General features: G+C 45.6%; 1 protein-coding gene across 4 annotated transcripts in view; it reads left to right on the forward strand.

Annotated features, from left to right (window-relative positions):
- Positions 1–18571, forward strand: part of plekhg2 (pleckstrin homology domain containing, family G (with RhoGef domain) member 2) — a 64904-nt gene extending 46333 nt beyond the window's left edge. For 2 of the 4 annotated variants that reach the window (XM_076735762.1, XM_076735765.1), the window contains 14 exons: positions 709–840; positions 3399–3581; positions 3843–3935; positions 4131–4217; positions 5067–5100; positions 5274–5372; positions 5486–5587; positions 5901–5947; positions 7094–7243; positions 7502–7627; positions 8044–10072; positions 10208–10730; positions 10987–11907; positions 13831–18571. In XM_076735762.1, the coding sequence (XP_076591877.1) occupies positions 709–840; positions 3399–3581; positions 3843–3935; positions 4131–4217; positions 5067–5100; positions 5274–5372; positions 5486–5587; positions 5901–5947; positions 7094–7243; positions 7502–7627; positions 8044–10072; positions 10208–10730; positions 10987–11907; positions 13831–16489 (7185 nt within the window). In that variant the 3' untranslated portion in view covers positions 16490–18571. The remainder of the gene's footprint in view (positions 1–708; positions 841–3398; positions 3582–3842; positions 3936–4130; positions 4218–5066; positions 5101–5273; positions 5373–5485; positions 5588–5900; positions 5948–7093; positions 7244–7501; positions 7628–8043; positions 10073–10207; positions 10731–10986; positions 11908–13830) is intronic. The other 2 variants (XM_076735763.1, XM_076735764.1) reach the window with 2 other exon arrangements.
- Positions 18572–21352: the final 2781 nt, after the last annotated feature.

The raw sequence follows: 21352 nt of genomic DNA on the forward strand, positions 1-21352 counted from the left end.
CATAACAGCGTCTCTAATTCTATCTCTAATAAATTCCAGCTCTCAGCATCACTCACAACCTTTACAAATGTCTTAATACAGTCGTCTGAAGATATTCAGCTGATTGTCATAAAACATTCACTCACTCACTCACTCACACACACACACACACACACACACACACACACACACACACACACACACACAGCTTTTCCCAATAAACTCGTGTTTCTTCACTGGTTCCAGTCCAAGCCCACCTCTGAGAGAAGAGGGGGATGATGAAACTGAGAGAAACCAACACACACACACACACACACACACACACACACACACACACACACACACACTCAGCTGAAGCCTGCTCTTTGTTCTCTGCTCTGTATTATCTCGTGTTGTTGTGGCTCTGTGTACAGTGGCCAGTTTAAACACTGGTCAAACATGTGTTTGGAGCTGTGCTGGGATTTTCCCATAATCCTCAGCTGGTCCCGCTTCAGTCGTCTCTGTGATGAACTGCTGTGTCAGCTGGTGAGCCGCTTCGATTGTTTCAGGCTGTTTCGTTTTTCTTTTTATTCACTATGTGAAATGTGTCAGAGAAAAACCTTTGAAATAAATATTTTAGCATTTCTTAAAGTTTGTCTCATGTCTGAAAAAGTTGTCGCCGCAGCAGTTCGAGCCTAATTCCACACAGAGAAACGTTCATTTAAGCCCGAGTGTTTCATCTCTTCTCAGGAGCTTTTGAAGCACTTTGACAAGAGCGACCCCGGGTACGAGGTGGTCGAGGACGCCATCATCACCATGACAGCAGTCGCCTGGTACATCAACGACATGAAGAGGAAGCAAGAACACGCAGTACGACTGCAGGTAAGAGCACAGAGGTTACATGAGTTCAGCATTTGTATTTCTATTTCATATACATTATAATCACTTATTCTGAGATGTTGCAGTAATTTATTATGAAATAACGTCCAAACGACGAGTCACAGATTAATTCATTAGTAAATCACACTCCCAAAGCCACACAGAGCTCCGATTTTCACTCTGAAAATCTGTCTGGTGTTGTATTTGTCTTATATTTAAATGTGATAAATCTAGTTAACCCCTGAAGTTGGCCCACAGGCGGGCCATCGGAACATTTCACAAAGTTCATTTTTCCTCCCGTCTATTAACACACATGCAATGTTTATACTCATATTACACACTGTTAGAAAGTAGGCATATTAAACACAATTTGAAGCAATAAATATAGTAAATGGTCTCTCTCTCTCTATATATATATCACTGAGCTGTATTTATCTTATTGTCAACAAATCCTATATTATAACTGATAAAGAATGAGTATAAATCTTTAAAAACAAATGTTAAATGCTTCCATAATTTCCTCAAACAGCTGCTTTCTGTAATTTTTATCAGACAAACAGGGACTATTTTCAGCGGTGGATGAATCCACATTTGGTGCTGTAGTGAGTATGTGTGTGTGAGTCAGAATAAACTACAGTGTGTGTGTTCATGGTGATGAAGGAACAACAGTGAGGCTCACTGATGTGTTTTTAATAGTTTTTGCTTGTTTTAAATCTGTTCTGTTGTTTTTCCAATGTTAATTAACAATGAGCTGGACTCACACCACAGTTCCAGCGTGGAAACCTCAGCAAAATAACCAGAGACCTCATCGTTTTTATGGAAAAGACCCTCTGAAACCATGTTGTCAGCATGTTTAAATAGCTTGAAATTGCTGTTGTGCTGCGTCATTTCTTTGGTGTACATAGAGAAAAGTACTGCAGATCAAACACTGCCCTGCAGGGCCCCTGTGTTTAAAACAACCTCATCAGTACTTCTGCAACCAAACCCAGACCACAAGCCCCCCCACCCCACCCCTGAGTCCAGAAACCATTGCAGGACTTTGTGAATTTGTATTCTGCTAAAAGCCAAACTAGGATCAGCAGAGTCCCTTTAGAGACCGGGGTCCATGCTGACCATCGTGAAGGAGGCGTCTCAGTCTAACAGTTTGTGGTGAGGAGACCTGCGGCTCCTGCTGGGCTGACAGCTTCTGGTCTGCTGTGAGCTCAAAAAACAAGATTCGTAGTCGGTGTTCAAAGTGAAAGTGGAGCCGTTTCCTGACACGTTGTGAAGATTCGGGCAGCCAGCAGACCTCTTTCCTCTCTGAGCCTCCGACCAGCTGGAGGTCAGCCGCTCGACCTTTAGGTGTCAAACTCTACAACTGCTGCATTCCACAACCTCCCGACACGTGTTCACATCATTACGCACACAGGAACATGTTATTAACCCGTTCATCACGTGCGGGTGCGGTTTTTACTCCTCTTCTCTCATTTCTCGGCTTCGGTATTCGCTCTCTGACCTCTTTGACTGGTGTCAGTTTTTCACGTTTTCCTCTCACGCTTTTCTGACTCTGTTCCCTTTGACTCAGTTTCATTAATTTCAGCTAAATTGAATTCAATGTGGAAAATTTTAAAATGTTGTATGAAGACTATTTATTGTTAATACCATAACTATCACATTATTGCATAGCCAGTAGATTTTCATCACATATCACTGCAGTTTTTCCAGGTTAGTCTTCATCATTGACACAGCTGTGGCTGTACTGTTTAGGCTTCAGGTGTCCACAGGTGCCCTGCATTGCAGGTATGGGTCTGGTGGTAGGTACATTACAGGTGGGGCTGGACACTGCAGGACACTTGAAGAAGCAGGTGAATTTCATCATTTAAAAAAAAGCTTCCTCTGAGGTTTAGTTCCCTTTGAGGCTTCCGTATTTTTCTTTTGACTTCTGAATCCGTTTTGAGGATGTTTTATGGTCCAGTAAGACAGCTGTTAGCTTACTGTCCAGTTCTACAACTCTCTCACCATCCTCCAGCTGCTTGTGTGAGGTCAAAGGTCAGCTCCACAGCTGGGTGACTGCTGGTCCTTCAGCAGACTCATTAGCACACATATCCAGGTCGTGTGTTTAGGAAACGTTTAGCAGCTCTTCTGGTGTCTGCTGCTGACCCGAGTTTCATAAGTTCAAACTATAACCCCCGACGACTCACGAGCAGGAAGTGCACAGGTTTTGACCTTTGACCTCTCAGCAGCTGGGACTGGAGCGAAGCCTAGATGGAAGAGAGTTCAGATGGTTTAAAGGAGATTGTTTTATTTTTCACAGAAATTCTTTCCTGTTTGACTCTCGGTGTTTCCTGTACCCTAACTAACCTAAAACCCCAACCTCCAGGTTCTGGTGGTTCTTCAAGGGTCCCTTCATGAGAACAACTGACCCCATGCAGAGACTAATTGTACTCCAATCGTACATCGCCTGTAATGTGTATTGTAGCTGGTTCCTCCAGGCTCATTGCACAGATAGGGACCTTTGTGGGTTTTGAGAGCTCGTTCTCTGATTGACCTCTGACCTGCGACCTTTCACCTCCTCCTCACAGGAAATCGAGTCCCTGCTGGTGAACTGGAGTGGGCCGGACCTCAGCGGGTTTGGAGAGCTGGTTCTGGAAGGTTCCTTCAAGGTCCAGAGAGTGAAGAAGGAGAGAGCCTTCTTCCTGTTTGATAAGATGCTGCTGATCGCCAAGAAGAGGCTGGAACAGTTCGTCTACAGCACACACATATTTGTACGTTTGACACCTTGTCTTTAATTCATTGTTGTGGACATTCTGCTTTAAACAGCGATGAAGCTCCATACCTTTATTGCCTGATGATGTCCACCGACCCATGATTTCATGAAAGTGTGCAAAAGTGTTTTGAATAATGGTCTTCAACAACCCAAATTCATATGACACAAATGCCGTTAACCTTCCTTTTGAGCAGCTCTTGTGACTTCTCGACATGTTTCTCCTCATGGCGGTCTCCATGTTCTTCTCTCTCTGCTGCAGTGTTGTAATCTGCTGCTGGTCGAGACTCTGAAGGATCCTCTGTGCTTCAGAGTGTCAGATCAGACCATTCCCAAGCAGCAGCACATCGTCCAGGTGAGAGTCCTCAGCTCAGATCCGCCGAGGTCTCGGCCGAGGCTTCGGGATTGGTTTGAGTTAAACATCTTAAAAACATGTGAAATGTTTGACATTACAGCACAGAAACACAAACACGTGAGAAATATTTCTACTCGCACTAAAGTATCAGTCACAGAATCTACTTCATGTTTAAAACTCGTATCGTTACTGCAGACCAAGAACCAGGAGGAGAAGAGGCTGTGGGTGCACTACCTCAAGAGGCTGATCGTAGAGAACCATCCGGCTTCACTCCCACAGAAGGTAAGGAGAGAGGAGGGGAGGAAGGAAGGAAGGAAGGGAGGATGGACAACCAGAGAAATGAGTCTCTAGATTAATGTTTTACTTCCAATCTAGAGGTATGTCCTCACTGTTATTGTAAAACGTTAGCTGTACTGATAAGTAAGCTGTAGTTTTTGCTTGCAGTAGTGGTACTAGTTGTAGTAGTATCCTAGTTGTTGTTGTATTAGTATCAGAGATTGTAGTATTCTTGCAGTGCTGGTGCTGTTTGAAGCAGAAGTCGAAGTAGCTGTAACTTTTATGAAAGCAGCACTGCTAATTGTGGTGGTACATTAGCTGTGGCACTTTCATTAGCAGTGGTACTGGTTGTAGTGGCAGCACTGGCAGCAATAAGTCGGACTTCAGAAGTCTTCTGTTGGTCTTTGCTGCCACCTGCTGGTCATTTACACAAACTGCTCACTGCGCTGTAAAGACCTGGAGACTGGATCCGTCAGATCACATCACACTGCATCGTGATTTTGTGTACTGTGTGCGCCAAATGTCGTATTTTAAACACATTTTCTTGATGAAGTCCTCTGTGTTGCTGTCAGTTTAGTCCACACACAGAAGTCCATTCATAAAATCACAGATTAAGAAACTACCTCTTTGGTTTCTGTGTGAAATGTGAAGTGATTGTCTCTGTGGTGAATTTCTGTCTGTAAATTAAATGTGAAGAATCCTGTGGGTCGCTGACAGTACTGACCAATAGCGCCTCCCGCTGACATCTGATTGGTTCGAGGGGGAAACGTTTCTCCTCAGTCTCTCAAGTTAAGTTGAACTGACGTAAGAATATTTTGTCCCGATGACTCACTGAGCCGGTATCATTCTTTCCAGGCGAGGCAGGTCCTGGGAGACAATTTCTGTCAATGTGAGTTCACACACACACACACACACACACACACACACACACACACACACACACACATTCTGTCAGCTTTGGCTCTAATAGATTCTTCCTGCCATTTCTGTTCCTGAGAATTTGATCCTTTATGCATTAATAAATGACGTGCATATGGAGTGACATCACTTCCTTTATTTCAGCTCCTCAGTTTGACCAGGACAAGCTGAAGAAGTCCTCCACATCGTCCCGATTGGACGATATCCACGGCTACCACAGAGGCAGACGCCAATCAGGTCAGGGTTAGTCGCCTTTTACTCGTGCTGCAGATGAAAAGGAACTCAGTCAGTGTCTGTGCAGATTCACTCGGCAGGTGTGAAACACTGAGGTCTCTTCGCTCTGTTTGTCCCTCCAGAGCCTCCAGAGCTGCTGATGTACACACCTGAGAAGTCCAGGAAGAGTTTGCCGCTGCTGCTGGAAGGAAACCTGCCATACAAACGCACCAGGAGGCAGTCAGGTAGACAGAGACAGTTCATTAAAAAAGTCAACTTTACCACAGCAATAAGACAGACAGACAGGAACAGCTGTCCAGCATCTGCTGCCTTCAGACGCCGGCTCAGGGTCCACACTTTGGACTTTTTATTCTTCCTTCACGTCCAGATGTTCAGCTGAGCCAGCTGTGGTCCAAAGTTCATGACACGGTGGAGATGTTTCCTCCTCATAGCTGAGAGGAAAAGCTCAAAGTTTTCATGAGATGTATATCATAATAATGAAAAGAGGATTCAGGGATGTCGTTATAACGGCATTAAAATTCTTTGTTTCTTTTCCAGCTCCAGCTAAAGACATCGAAGCAGCGTTTCATCCCAACGGTGAGAAAGTTTCACACGCAATCACACCAACGAGGCAGCTTCCATCAAAAACTGAAAGGACGAACTCCACAGTTTATTTCTGAGTGTTTACAGGTGTATTTCTGTGGTGGAGCTGTTTGTTTGTTCAGTGACTGATAAACTCGACACCCAGGGGTTAAATTTAAGTATTTTTTCAGCAGTTATAGTGACAAAAAACATAATAACGTGTGATCGTAAATAAAAACAGCGCTGCTTTGTTGAGCAGTAGTGTTGTTAAATTAAATTTGTTGGTATCATCACAGAAAATTACAGCCCGTCAGCATTGTGGGATGTCAGGACCTCGTGATTTATTAGTGATGCTTCTGTCAGTGTGAGCGCAGGTTTGGTTTTGGCAGAGCTGCTGATTGAAAACACGAGACCAGATCTGCTCTGCTGATTCAAAGGGATTTATTTTTGTCCAAGTGTGAATGCCAAGTTATTAAGAGGATGTCAAGCAACAGTAATAACCTGATAACAGCTCTGTCTCTCTGCTCCCACCCACCTCTTCATCTGCCACGCTCTTCTTCTTCTCTTCTTCCTGGAATCCTGCAGCTTTGAAGGTAAGAAATGCATCAGTACTTTCATGCTCCACTGACTGTGAAAGACATCTGGCATGTTCACATTTGTTTTGGAGTGTTGCGCCAGCTGTTAGTCACAGGCCGATGTGGTTCAGATAACCTCACAGTCAACTCGCAGCTTCCTTACTGACATGAATGTTACACTTGTGTTAAACAAGTGGATTTCCATCCAAAAATTGATTTTGAGTCAATAATCTATCCAGTTGAGGGCCGTTGTTATTATCAGTTATGACTAACTGACATGTCAAGCCCATTGATGCCATTCCCCAGTCTCTGCTCTGTGATGTATTCCCTGTTTAAGCTGGGGGGGATACACCACAGGAAGGGATCATACATTAAAGGAAATCCACAGGATATAGTTTACTGAGGGAAATGCAGCTCACTGAGGTGGGACTGTGTAAGTTCACAGTGAAAAGGGGACTGGACTGCAGAAGGATCTGGATCAGGAGTCAGTTTATTGATGATGTAAACACCAGCCAACGTGGTGGCCGTGGTTTCCCGGCCCTGCCATCGGTCATCTTTTCATGCTGCCTTCACGGTTTGATGATGTTCTTGCAGCAGGCGGGCAGCGAGGGCGAGCTGTGCCAGGCAGACGGTCTGGGATCAGCAGGAAGCAGCAGCACACTCGCGTCCTCCGTCATCGAGGTGGAGGCCGAGAGGCCCGAACCAGGCCCGACGTCGCAGCTGCGACCAAACCAAGAGGAGGAGGTACTTTACTGTGATGATGACATTAGATGACCTGACTTGATTATATTGTTTTAAATTAGAGTACATTAGAGTCGATCATAGAGATGGTGTACAGAGATAAATGTTTAAAACTGGGCTCAATCTAAATCCATTGCAGAAATGAAACTGTAATAATTAACGTGAAAGATTGTTGAAAGAAGTGAAAAGACTTCTGCACGTTTTAGTTCTAATAGTATTTTATCGTATTCAAATATATTTTCTCCATTCTGTTCGGACGAGGAGGAAGAAGAGGACTTGGCCCCCCTCAGCCCTCCTCCCACCCTGTCCATTACAGAAGAGATCCTGGAGTTCATCAACCAGAGCAGAGCCAGGGAGGGACTCGCTGCCATTCACACTGACACAACGGTGAGCTACACCCAAACAGCCGTCGTGTGCTTTAAATGCCAAAGCATAAAGTTTTGCACAAAATGAACAAAGTTCATTGTTCTTAGCATCTCGTCAGTAGTGAGACTAACAACGTAATATTTGTCTTAAAGGTCACAAGTTCATTAAATTTGGGTTCATCAGGGAACATGAACAGGTTCAGTAAATTTAATAGTATTGTGCCTGTGTGGTGGTGATATTCATTTAAATGCCTGATGATAGCACTTGTGGAAAGGTTCGTCCTCTCTGCACCATGAATTGGCCAAGACATATATAATTTGGTGCTCATAGACGTCTTCCAAAAAGTCTCTTACGACATCTACCTGTTCAACTGTTATTCATAGCAGATGTTCATAGTAGACTCATTCAAAAACACCTTTGTTTTACTTTTCTTCCAGGAGCAGGTCTCAGATCAGCCCAAGGAGAGTCCATCTAACCAGACCAACTTCACCTGTCCACTGCCCCCAGTTGCCTGCCCCTCCAGCCCAGAGCAAAGACCCACACTGCAACAGGAACAGGAGAGAGTGGAGATGGAGAATGACAGCGCTCTCCAAAGTCAGACTGGTGGTTCTGAGGAGGAAAGTGGAGTTGAGAGACTCGATGAGACAACAACAAATGAAGTCAAAGAAATTCCAGATGCAACAAGTCAAGTGGAAAAGGCAGATGAGGCAGATGGGGAGACACAAGGAGATGTCATTGAAAAAGAGAAAGAGGAGACTAAAGGAAATAATGAAGAAGAGGGAGAGAGCATCATCCCTGCCCCCACATCAGATCTACATCCCTCCTCAGCAGAGGAAGGAGGCAAGAACAACAGTAGTTGTCACTCACCCAGGGAGGAGGCAAACACTGAGGACGCCACCTCCTCCACAAATCCAGATCTCCTTCCCTCCAACCAGAGACGCCATCCACCCACTAGAGGCTCTCACCTCACCAAACGTGACAAGAAGATCATTGAAAAGATCAGGAGTTATTACGAGGCAGCGGCCGAGGCCAAAGAGGATGAGGCAGGGGAGGAAGATGAACAGGGAGAAGGTGTAGCATCAAGAAGGAGAAACAGTTTCTCACAAATCCCATCTGGCTTGGTGAAGGACTCAGTGTCACGCTTTGATGTGGGTGGACACCAGGGGGAGCCAGAGAGTCGACCATCCAAGGATGAAACAACTGAAGCAATCAATAGGGAGACTGCTCCAGAGACAGAGTCCCATTCCCCCCCTGACCCAGCCTCTCTCCAGACTCCACTCTCAGCAGATGCAGAGAATGATGGGCAGACAGATAAACCAATCAGCTGCCTGGATTTTGAGGCAGAGAGCCCAGTCAAGTCACCAATCTCTAACTTCATGCTGGACAAAGAGACCCCAAAACAAGTGGGTCTGAACCTGCAGTCGAACCCAAGCAGCCCTGTTGGAGAAGAGGCTGGGATACATGACAAAAATGGAAAGGTCTGCAAAGGACCACTGGAGGAAGGACTGGAGGCAAAACAGGAGGGGGAGACAAGTGTTGTGGCTACTGAGCAGCAGGGTGGAAATTCACTGCAAGATGTGGGACCTTCTTTTACCAAACAGTACAAGTGCAGAGATGAAACAACCAAGACCAGTGCTGGAAACCACGCCGTTATGAACGGGCATGAACCTTACCAAACAAGCCCAGCAGAATCAAATAGAAGCCACAAAGAAACCTCTACACCTCTGCCACCTGTAGAACAACAGCAAAAAACTGAAACCAAAACTCAATCTTCTTGGACTACAACCAAACACAGAGACCTGGCTAAGACCAGCATGACCCTTGAGGGTCTTCCCGGTCAGATAAATGTAGGTCGATGGTCCCACCACTCCAGAATTGTCGCCGTGAACCGTGCTTTATTTGAGGGCATGGGATCGGACGTGGCTGGTATCGGGTTATTTGAGGCCAGTCCTGTGGTGGACCCCATGTTGATGGAGAACTCAGAGCGTATTCTGAGCAAGGTCCAGACATTGGCCCAGATGTACAGTGCCAAAGCCAGCACCATGAAGGTCCCACTGCATCAAAAACGGGCCAGCACCGTACATAACCCATCCTGGAGCTCAGGTAGACTGTCTGGACACTTAACTCAGACCCAGACTAGAAGTCAGACACGGGCTCAATCTCAGGCTCAAACACAGACCCTTACTGAGTATCAACAACTAAACCAAATGGAAAAAAGTCAATCAGATACCCACACCGATAAATATAGAACCCAAACTCAGTCATTTCAGAGCCAAACTACAACACAAACCAGGCAGCAAGCACAGATCCAAACAAAAAGCCAGAAATGGAGTCAGGCAAAGACACATTACCAAATCCAGAACCAGACAAAGACTTACAGCCAGTACCAGACCCAAACCATGAGCTGGCAGGACCAAACAATCCAGGAGGAGAGGACAATAAAGGGTGCAGAGAGCCTGACAAATGGTACGTGACCTTTCTAAAACTACTGTCTGACTAGGTAACACTAACGCCCTAGAACCATGTAGCTACATATTTTGACAAGTGATGTCTTTGTGGTCAATTTCAGTCCATTTCTGAGATTTGTTCTCTATTGTCTAGATTTCCAGGGGACAGAGATGACTCCCTGCGAACCTCTGCTCGTTGGCCATGTGCTTGTCAGAGAGCAGCTAACTTCGGCCTGTCATCACCAGACAAATGGATTCACCCTCTCCAGGCCCAGGGACTTTATCTCTGCCTTGGCCAAAGAAAGAGACTCTAGTGTGAGCTGTACATCAGATGACAACTCTCAGACTTTCACCACACCTGAGGATAATCCATCCATCTCTCTAAAAGATCAGCCATCCAGCCAGGCCCAGGCTAACAGCTGCAACTCCAGGTACACCTCCACGGATGCATCCTTGGCTTCTGCAGTATCCAAGAATCAGCTCAGACCACAACCTGAGGATCAGAGCTCCACAGTAACGGCCAGTAACGGTCCCCTGCTGTCAACCATGACATTGGACTGTAGAGTCACCGAGCTCAGGGACTCCTGCTCTACCTCTTCAACAGGGCAAGATGACGCCTTGAGTCAAAACAGGGACATTTATTCAGATACTGAAGGGACAGCCAAAGAAAGAGAGAGGTGAGTGAATAATAGTTACACAATAGAGACGTGGTAAAATGACCAAACAGCAACAGGAGCTCAAAGGAAAGACTAGAAATGGCTGCTATTGTGGGAGTATCAGTGATAATTATACTGAATTGTGGCTTGAAAGGTGCAAAGATGATCTTTTGACTTTTATTGTAAATAAAGAATTTATTCAGAGGTGAAATTGGAAAGAGAGGCCCAAACGTATTTTCTAAAGGCATAATTTGATTCTACTCCTGGTTTTCTGCAGGTCCGACCTGAACCGTGGATGCCTGGTTGACTCAGTGAGAGAAGACTCAACCTCTGTCGACATCAGTACCCAGCCAGCACACTCTGAGTCAAATCTCTCTGCTCACAGCATGCCACAGTGGGAAATTTCCAAAGATGGAGATGAGCAGGACAAATATAGGCAGGGTATACCAGCTGCACAAGATGTACAAGATACACATGTACCAGAATGCAAAACTTCCACAGGGCATAATGAAATCAAAGATGCGTCAACCAAAGATGTGCCGAGTATTCATACAGAGCCTGAATACTTGGTTTGCACAGGACCCAGGGATGGAGAGGCATCCTCAGGAGAGCTGGTAGCATCTACACAGAGACAGGCTGCAGAGTACAGCAGGTCCACCATGCCCACTCGCCCAGGACTGGTCGGAGAGCAGGCCAATAGGGGAACACTTAACGTGGTGGAGGGAGGTGCCACAACCCTGGGGTTGTCTGGAGGGCCAAAGAAAGATGAGCCCCCAAGTGAGCAGATGAAATTAATTGAGACAAAGAATGATCACTCTTCATCACAAACAAGGATGATTCTACAAGGTCCAACATTGATCTTTACAGGACAGCCAACTTACGACAGATCCTCAGGAGAACTGGTTGTTCCACTGCTGAGTCAACCTTCGCACATGACCTTTGACCCCTCACAGGAATCTAGTCGTACAATCACAGAAACCTCAGGGGATCACAAAGGATGGGCAGCACCGAGTCCATCATCAATGGCTCAAAACTCAGAACCGAATCTTACCCAACCACGACTTCCATCAGTTCAGAATATGGACTTTTTGCCAATGTTCACGAGCCAGAGGCCACCAGACCTACCCACTACCATGGGTAAACGGGCTCTGTCTAACACCAGGAATGTCAGTAACACCTCCCCAAATGAACATAACAGGTATGTCTTTAGCAGATTAAAATGTTGGTTTTAATGTGCAAATTTTTTAATACCCACAACAGCTTCTCAGCAGCTTTTTGCCATCAAGGGACAGAAAGTCAACAAAGGGACTTACTAATTTGGAGTATCTAATCAGTCTACATAAACCTGATCTTAAACCTCTTAAATAAATCTCCGTTACGCTCAAACTCAACCCTGTCCTGACTTAAGATTAATTCCCGCCCAGACAGGCTTTTCAATTTTAGCACCAAACATAACCAAGTAAGACTTTTACAGTCATTGTAATCACTTCAATTGGATTTTAAAATAAACAGCAGAGCCATCCAATTGCAGTTTGATCCACTCTTTTGCCTTTTTCTTTCCTGTGCAAACTTGTTTTAATTCACAGTTTATCCCCTTTTATGTCCTTGATGTTTTTTGATAAATCAAAATGTTAAATATAGAAATCTATTAGCATTTAATCAGACTGTGTTTTTGTGATGAGGTTAAGCCAGGTCATGTGTTCCTTAAAGAATGGGCCCAAGGGCTGCTCTGCTCACGCCAGAGATTAATAACACAGTATGGAATGTCATCTTGGCTTGTCATTGGTAGGAAATTTGCCTTCAGCCATATCAGTGGGCTGTGTTACACTTCAACTCTTTTTACGTGTGTGGGCTGATAGCAAGTTTAGAGTTTTGCCAAGCTACAGGAACATTAGCTGGTAGAAAACATAATCAACAGCACAGAAGCAACTGTGGCTTTTTATTTTCCCAACTCAACCTTTTGAGCCCCAGGTAGTCCCTCCTATCATTTCCTGTTCTAGATAACACACATATATACTGTATACCGGCATATATACATGAAAACACCATTAGAGTTAGTTCTGCTGTGCAGTTACCTCCTCAAAAAATGTGAGATATGTTATCACAAAATGCAAATTAAAGAAGTAATGGAGGCATTCAAAGTTATGAAGAAACAGTGATCAAACTGATAGCACTGGAAACCATGATGCATTACTCCTAGTTGGAGCCATGATTCCACAACCTCTCTGAGCTCACATGGGCCCAACAGAGACAATAGAAATATAAAGGGTCACTCTCTTTTAAATGCTACATATGGTGTCAATGATACTTGTGTCATGCAACTGGACCAGAGCACCAGCAATGGCTCCCATACAATATTCTCTTTATTAAATTACACTTTGTAACATGTCCAGATGATAGACAGATGTTACCACAGCAGTGTGTCTCTCTTTTTAAAACAATAACCAGCTTGTGAGTTCAGTCCCCGGTCTCACTTTCCACTTTCCACCTCTTCACGTAATCAATCCTCTACCACTGTGGACAAACCCAACAGACCCTGATGCACATGGGAAGGAGAAGCAAGTATATCCCATAAACCACTATACTTCACTCGCACGCTACCCAGGACCTCCTCAGCCAATGGGGGCAGTCTTTTGTGTACGAAATTACTCATATGCAGTGTCCTAGCCTCCACCTCTCTACTGCTCATTAAACTCCCACAGGATTCTCAGCTTCTTCTGGTTTTGAGACAAGATTCAATCTTTTCTTCTTTATCCTCCTGCTGGTAAATCATGCTGGAACTAAATACCAAAGAAAAGGTCTGTAGTTTTGACAGGAAACAATTCAGAATGCTTCTGATTCACCCACTGAGATCTGAACTGGGGTCAAAACTGAGGTTGAAACTTCAGAAGTATCATTCAGGTGACATTTCAAAAGAGGCAGAGGAGACAAAATCAAACAACCAATGCATTAGAACCAACCAATCAACCACAAATGTTTTTCTCAATTGCAATGTCAAGTAAGATTTGGATACAGCTGCAATGTTTATGATTATTCAGTCCTTTTTGTTTGCATTTTGTAATGAAAACAAACCCTGTCACTCAAAGTAAATCACTGTTGATGATCTGCGCTTCTCTGTCAGTTCCAGGGAAGCAGACCAGCAGGACTCACGAGCCGTCAGCGATGTTTCCATTTCCAGCCTCCCTTCAGGCAGCTGCCAGTCCTCCAGACCCTCCTCGGAAACATCCAGCCTGGTGGAGAGACCTAACCCAGCTATTGCCATCTCTGGCCAGGACACAGACCAGACCACAGCCCCCTCAGCCTTCACACCCAGCCTCAGACATCGCTCCCCTTCCCCCATTAGAGTTTTCCCTTCCTCCTCCTCCTCCTCGTCCTCGGTCCAAGCACCCCCTCATTCCTCACCATTCAGGATAGTTCCAGCATCATCTGCTGAAGATACCTCCCTGAACACTGTCTCTGGGGCTCTTCCCTATTTTTCTTCTACTTCCTCTTCTGGGAGGGGTTCCTCAATGCAAGCCCACCCTGCCTCCTCTCCCACACCCTTCTCTTCTTTCACTCCCTCTTCCTCTTCTTCTGGAAGATCTTCATCCATAAGAGCAGGTCCTCCTTCCTCCCCTACCCCGTCTTCTCTCCGCTCTCCTCCATGTTCTTCCCCCATCCCTTCTTCCTCTGCATTCTCCAGATCCTTAGCTGCCTCCTGTATTAGCCAGTCGATCAGTCAGAGTATGGCAAGAAAGAACACTGGCCTCCAACAAGCCCCACCAATGAACACAGTAAATCAAAGCCCCTCCTCTCATCTACGCCGCCGCCCCCCTTCACCTAAACTCCCTGCTGGTCAGCAGGGTCCCAGCACGCCTGCACACGCCCAGCAGGGGTGCACTAAAGACGGGTATCAACATCCAGGTTGTCCGCCATCCTCACTTTGGTCGTCTTGCCCTTCTCCATCTCTCATGCAATCATCTCCTTCCTCTCTTTCCCTGCGCTCTCCCTCACCATCTGTGAGTCTGGCCCACCATCAGCTTCCCTCCTCTTCCTCCACTTCTCCTCAGCCTTCATTCATTCACTCTAAAAGCAACTCATCACAGAATGCAAACAACAACAACAATAACAATGTAAGCTTAGCTGCTGTAACCACAGCCATCAGCACTGTAAGTAATACCAGCAGCTGTAGCACTAACCGTGCCATCAGTAATGGGGGTTGGTCTGTAAGTCCACAGAAGGCACCACTGGCTAATGGTAGTGCTAACACTCCAGTAATGCAGCAAACCCACGATCCTCTCTGGTCGGGGTCACACAACCGTGTAGCTCGCCCTTTTTCTGCATCCGAACCCAGCTCACGAGTTCAGTCTCCATCTCCCTCTCCAACCTCTGCCTCCTTTGCTCGCCTCTGCTCCCCACCCCCTCAACATAATTACTCCTCCCCCATGGCAAACAAACCTCCCCACCCCCGGAGCGCACGGGTTGGAGGTGCAAGTTCCCATAACCCACTAGGACTCACTTTGGAGCTAAACAGGGCCTCTTCAGCAAGCTTGGCATTTGGGCAGTCTTCCTCATGTCTCAGCCCTCGGATCCTGTCCCCGCCTCCTATTGGCGTGTCAGTGAATGTTTGGACAAATAATGTTGCAGCACCTCAACCTAGAAACCCTAGACATGCTTCCTCTTCTCCATCTCCTTGCTTTTCTTCCTCATTGGGCTCACCGACACTGGAGAATGCCTCTTTCCCTACTTCCTCATCTTCTGTGTTTCCAATGCGTAGTGGAAGATCTTCCTCCCCTTCTGCACCCTGTCCTCCTGCATCCCAAACAACCACTCAAACCCTTCGCAGGTCTTTCTCCTCCAACCTTGCAGACACACCCCCTAGCCCAACCCGGAGCAACCCTAGTGGACTGCGCCGCTCTTGGGTAGAAAGCAGCCGCAGGTCCCTTGGTTTCAGTGGTAGTGGCCAAGGGTCCTTTGACCAGCATGAGTCCTGTCCAACCAGTCCAAGGAGTGGATGGTCCTCATACGGCAGCTCACCATCCTGCCTCAGCCCTCGAGCTGGGCTTCAATCCCCGCTCTCACCTAGCAGGCTCACAGCAGGGAAGGGCACCCTTGGGGGGCAGCATTTCACCAGTGTGCCCTGGCCAGATGTACGAGAGCTTTCAAACAAATACAATGGAACTGATAGCCTTGATACAAGTGCTACTTCCACCATCATCGCCTCCTCTCCTTCCCCTCTCTCCTCACTCTCTCACACCCTCCTCTCTTCTCCATCAGACAGCCAGACAGACTGGGGAGACCCACAGCTAGAAGAGGGTAACTGTCGTAGCCAGCTGATCTGTGCCTATGTTGCCCGGCCCTCCCATGAACAAAACCTTTCCACCTCATGCGTACTTCTCTCCTCCTCAGGCATGACTTCCCCTCCAATTTCCCCCTTCCAGCACCACAACTACCAATCCCAAGTTAAACCACAGCCTCAGGTCCAAATCTCCAACACAACACCTCCTATGCCCTCAAGCCCTTCCTCCTTGCCCTCAAGCTCATCACCACTTCATTATGGCCATTCATCTCCAACCAAACAGGGGAACCAGAAGACCAGTTATGCCACCACGGTCAACCTCCAGATCGCTGGAAGTGGCCGGATAACTTGCTTCAGCACTGCCCAAGTCAGTCTGACCCAAACCCTGCAGGGTGGAGCCGGAGCTGGAGGACCAGGACAGGGGCAGATGACGAGAAGAGTGAGCATCAATGGACTTTCACATCTTCCGTCCCCTCTTCCTCAGAACTGCAACAGGCTATGAAAGAGTCTTCATTTTGTGGCCCGACAAGTCAAGAAGGGCCAAAAGGAAAGGTTCGAAAGAAAAAAGGCATTAGAAAAGACTGTAAATACACGCCATACCGCCAAGACACAAAGTGAGCATCAGACGTTGTGTCACTACTGGTTTCTAGTCTGGTTTCAGTGGTCCAGACCTCCAGAGCTATTCCCTGGCTTAAACATGAACACCCCTTACACCATGAGTCCACCACGCTGAAATGAACTTCCTCCAATGGGAGTGTACTTCCACTTGGGAATAAGCTCACATCTGAGGGACTTAATGAATGTTGTCAACCTTATTCAACACTGATTTTAAGTTATTCTCCTTGGCCTGATGGGATGTGTTTGGGGTCACTTCAGGCTACAAATTGAATCTTGGTGGCTTCTGGAAAAGCTTTATACCCAAGCATCATGCAGGCAACCTCCCAAGAGTGAAAATTCTACCTGCACGTGGCTCATAGTTTTCAATCTGGATTTGTGACTTTGAATGGATGCTAATGGAATAGCTTTAAAGATCCTAATATAAAAGTAAAGAAATACGGTGTAATAGGAAATGAGTCACTTAGCTGTGATATTGCTGGATAAGCACCCAAAACCCTCTATGTCCTCGGGCAGATGCGATGAAATCGAGGTGGAATGCTAAAGATCAGAATCACGAAGCTTCCAAAGAGCTCAGTTGACTTTCTGAGCCGTGGAATAATTCAGTTTAGGCGCTTTTGTAATAGACGTTTAACTCTGTAACTTTTAGCATTTAATGAGCTGGAGTGCATCCATTTTTGCTAATCCTGCAAGACGTGTTGAAGGTGTCTCACCAGTGCTATATGCAATCACAGTTACTTAATGTATTATTATTTTTGTTATTATTTGGTTTGTTTGTTCTTTCTCTATTTTTTTTTTTTAAATAATCTGTTGAACAAACATCATTGTCTGGCTATGCGAGGCCGGTGTTTAATGTCGGTGATAACTGTGGTTATTAATAATCTTCTTTTTAACCATTTTATTATTCGTTTTTTATTTTATTGTTTATTTATGAAGTTAGTCTTATTCTCTTTGGCACTTATTGTCCTTAAAGTAAGGTTGGTATTTTGCACAGTGTCCTCAGCTCTTGGGTGCATGCATCAAGTGTGTGTGTGTGTGTGTGTGTGTGTGTGTGTGTATGTGTGTGAAATGACGTGTCTGGGAAGTTCTCCTTTAACTTCAGACCAAGCCAAATATCTGTGTTTTAGTGCTGTGTTTGTTCCCACACTGATGTACTCAGGTGGTTCGTGGACTTGGCGCTCTCCCCCTGTTGTCAGTGTCCTTCAGAAACCTTGCATCTTGAGCTTCACTGGGTTTTCAGGTGGAAGATGCTGCATGACATCTGCATAGAATGAGAGGATTGACTTGTAGCAGTTTTAGCAACACACGGGTAACGAATCGACTCTTTCGTATGATTTCCGTAATGCATAAGGCTTATTGTCCGTCAATAAAAACACATACGTTTATGCCTCTACACCTTCAACATCTGTGTTTCCCGCTGACTGAAAACACTCTTTACGTTTCCTCTTGCAATGAGCACGTCAACGAAAACATCTGAGGAAACACAAATGAGTTGATTTGATGCCAGATTCTGTCAAAAATCAAACTAGTTAAAGATGCTCATGGCCTCGTTTAAAATCCAATTTTATGGATTACTGAAAGTGTGATTTTATCCCAGTTTTAAAATTCAACAAGAGCATTTTTTTAAAAATAAAACTGAATAAAATAACACTGTAAAACTTGAGGTTGTAAAGTGTTGATTCGGACGGCAAATCTAAACAAATAAAGGGATGTGTGGTGTCTGCAGGGCGCTGGTGACAAACTGGAGAGATGGTTTGTTTTTTGGGAGATAGTGAAAAGGGAAATATTAACTAAATCTGCATCCAGTACTCCTCATAGAGTCAGTGAGATGTTTGGAAAATAAAGGTATGTGGTGCAAAATCAGAATGAAGTGTCTCATGCTTTTCATTCACTGTGTGTTTATTGGTGGTGTGATGATGTGCAGATGAGGAAATGACCTTTTTCATCAAGTCTTCTTCTGCTGTGTCATTTGTTTTAGCTTGTTTGTCTCCACCCATGACTCCACACCAGGCCAAGCAGGCCTCAATCAATCATCTCTGCCACATCTCTTGATACTTGTGAGTCACACAGTCCCAAACTTGGCTTTGCAGGAGGTTTGATGGCGCCTCTCAGAGAACGTCAGTAAACACCTGGTAGACGAGCAGCAGTGTTTCATCTTTGATTTTGCTGCGAGCTTCCTGTTTTCTGACTCAGATGACAGCTTGTGCTGAGTGGCTGCGCTCTAACCTTATCAGCAAGGTTGCGTTCTGAAGGTAATTTAACTGTCTGATAAGTGCAGCACAGTTTTGCTTTTGGTTTACGCCCGACGTGAAGACTTTGACTGCAGCTTTCTTCTGTTGACCTGCAGTTTATTCTGTTCTCACAGGACGTCTCTCAAGGTAACTACTTGTCTTTATTTCTTGGGCTTCAGTAGAACTTCTACTGGTTTGCACTTCTGAGCTTCTCCATAGATGTGCACTTAGCGGACATGTTACAGATAAGGGAGCTTCATGCATTAAGACTTAAAATGATAAACCTCCATTTTTTTCGGGTGAGAATCCATCGAGTCACTGCACTGGAAACAGTTTTTACACTTTTTTTGAACAAACGAGATAAAACATGTTAATCATTGAGCTTTTCGAGCTGCTTGTGGGTGGATTTTGTGTCCTTTGGACAGCAGCCAGACTAGGTGTTTCCCCCTGTTTCCAGTTTTTATGCTAAGCTAACTGTCTGCAGGCAGAGTGATTGGAATTTGGCATTGACAGCCAAACAGGTACATGTGCCACATAACTGCAATGTAGCTGGTTCAGTTCCAGCTTTGTCTCTCTCCCCACGCTTCCTGTGTGCCTCTGACAAAAATTCCACATGAAGTAAGATTAATAAAGACATGAGAGCGGTACCAGTCGTCACTCTGAGAAAGCGTAGCAGCAAATGTCAAAGTATTCCTTTAAAGCTGGTCTTGATTCTTCTGATTTCAGTGACCTCTTCTCTTTCCTGTAACGTGCACTGCAGACTCACAGTAGATGACACATGATTCCTCCACTTTCTCTCTTCCTCCTACGCTTCACATGAAATTCAGCATTCCCCATTACTCTAACCTGGAAGTGTGTCTTCAGTAAAGTATAATGTCTCATATTAGGAAAAACAGTGTAATTTCCTGCTCCTTTACTGGCAAATTATTTTTCCTTTCCCACATTCCTGTAAGCCAATCTGCAAATACCGTCGTTATCAGCGGCGCTCATTTTCCAGCAGTGAGTCTGCATGTTTGTCAGACACGGATCCCCGAGCCAGACGGGATCAAACATCCGGCCCCCGTGCTTCATTTCAAGTCGCTGCGGGCTGGAAGTATCCCTGCGGTATAATCCATTTTGCAGATTTCCATTCGGTATTTTCAGCGCTTCAGCTCGCCGTCATGCAGCCTTTTCCTTTGGCACTACATTTCACCACTGTAGAACAGCCGTGCTCCTACGCATAGACACAACTGTGCTGCACATTATGATCAGCTGTTTGGCTCAGAAAGAGCTGTTGCAGGTGGCTGTTTTTGACGTGTCCTGGACTTGAGTCATATTTGATTTGACTTTGATTTGTTGCACTGAATACAGGCGTCAACGCTCCGTGAAACTCCACCACCGCAGTGATGGTTTCTCTGATGAGGTTTCTGTAAAACCAACTCCAAATAAGCCCGTTAGACACTTGAGGAGAAACGACTCAGCAAACAACCCGTGAAGAAGAGCAGTTTCTCCAGAGGTTTCCCATCTCTTCTTCAGCCCGTTCAGCCTCCGTCCTGTTTATTCTGCTTCCTCTTGTCTCCACTGTGAACGGCATTTCGTTGCTGCTGCTGTTGAAATCGCTCGTTTCTATTTTCTTGTATTTGTCGTCTCCTCCACAAACTGCTGAACATCTGGCCCAAACAGCTGATCTGCAGCGTAACACAGCTGAGAAATGCAGAGCCAAAGGAAGTGAAGTGAAGGTGCAGATATAAATCTAATCTAGAGACTGAGGGGAGAAACAAATCAATCTCTGAATGGTCCTTCAGGTTGTGGAAAGTCCTCTTTAAGAGTCCATGTTATTTTGTATGAAGGGCTGCCAACTGAGAAAGAGACCGAGCAGTTCAATAAGAACAAATCACCCCGTCGAAGCTTCGCATCGAGATCTGCAGATTTAAACGGGACCAGTTCCTGTTTCAGCGTCAAATGCACAACAATGTTTATAACAGCTGGACGTTCCAGGCGAGATGCTTTGACAAAGCTTTTCTTCAAGCTTCAGGATAGAAACCGAAGGTTAGTGGAGGTTAGCTCAGTGGAACTGGATCACACGCCAACCACAGCTTAAAGCTGCAAGTTTAATTATTTCATTCTTCTTTTGGGGCCAAAACTGATTGAAATGTAAATAAGAGATTTGGTGTCTGGATTATTTTTGCAGGAAAGAAGAAAAACCTCAGGAGATAACTGTGATTTGAGCAGTTGTGTGTTGAATCCATCAACCCACCAGCCAGCTGTGCTTCTCACAAGGCAACCGTTCCTCCTCTAACTTCATCTACGCAACAAATCTCAGGAACATCTGGTGATTTACGGAGCTTTCACTTCCTGAAGACGAGGAAACTGCTCATCCAAACCGTGATGAGGTGGAGAACACTCAGAACGAAGAGGGAGGAGGTGGGAGCTGCAGCAGAGTGATACTGAGGAGGAGGAGGAGTGGGAGGAGTGAGAAAGTGTAAATAGGAGGACGAGACAGGGGAAAGTGACAGAGCGGAGAGGAGGAAGGAGGGAGA

Source organism: Chaetodon auriga, chromosome 7 (assembly GCF_051107435.1).
Source record: "Chaetodon auriga isolate fChaAug3 chromosome 7, fChaAug3.hap1, whole genome shotgun sequence".
Classification (NCBI taxonomy): Eukaryota; Metazoa; Chordata; class Actinopteri; order Chaetodontiformes; family Chaetodontidae; genus Chaetodon; species Chaetodon auriga.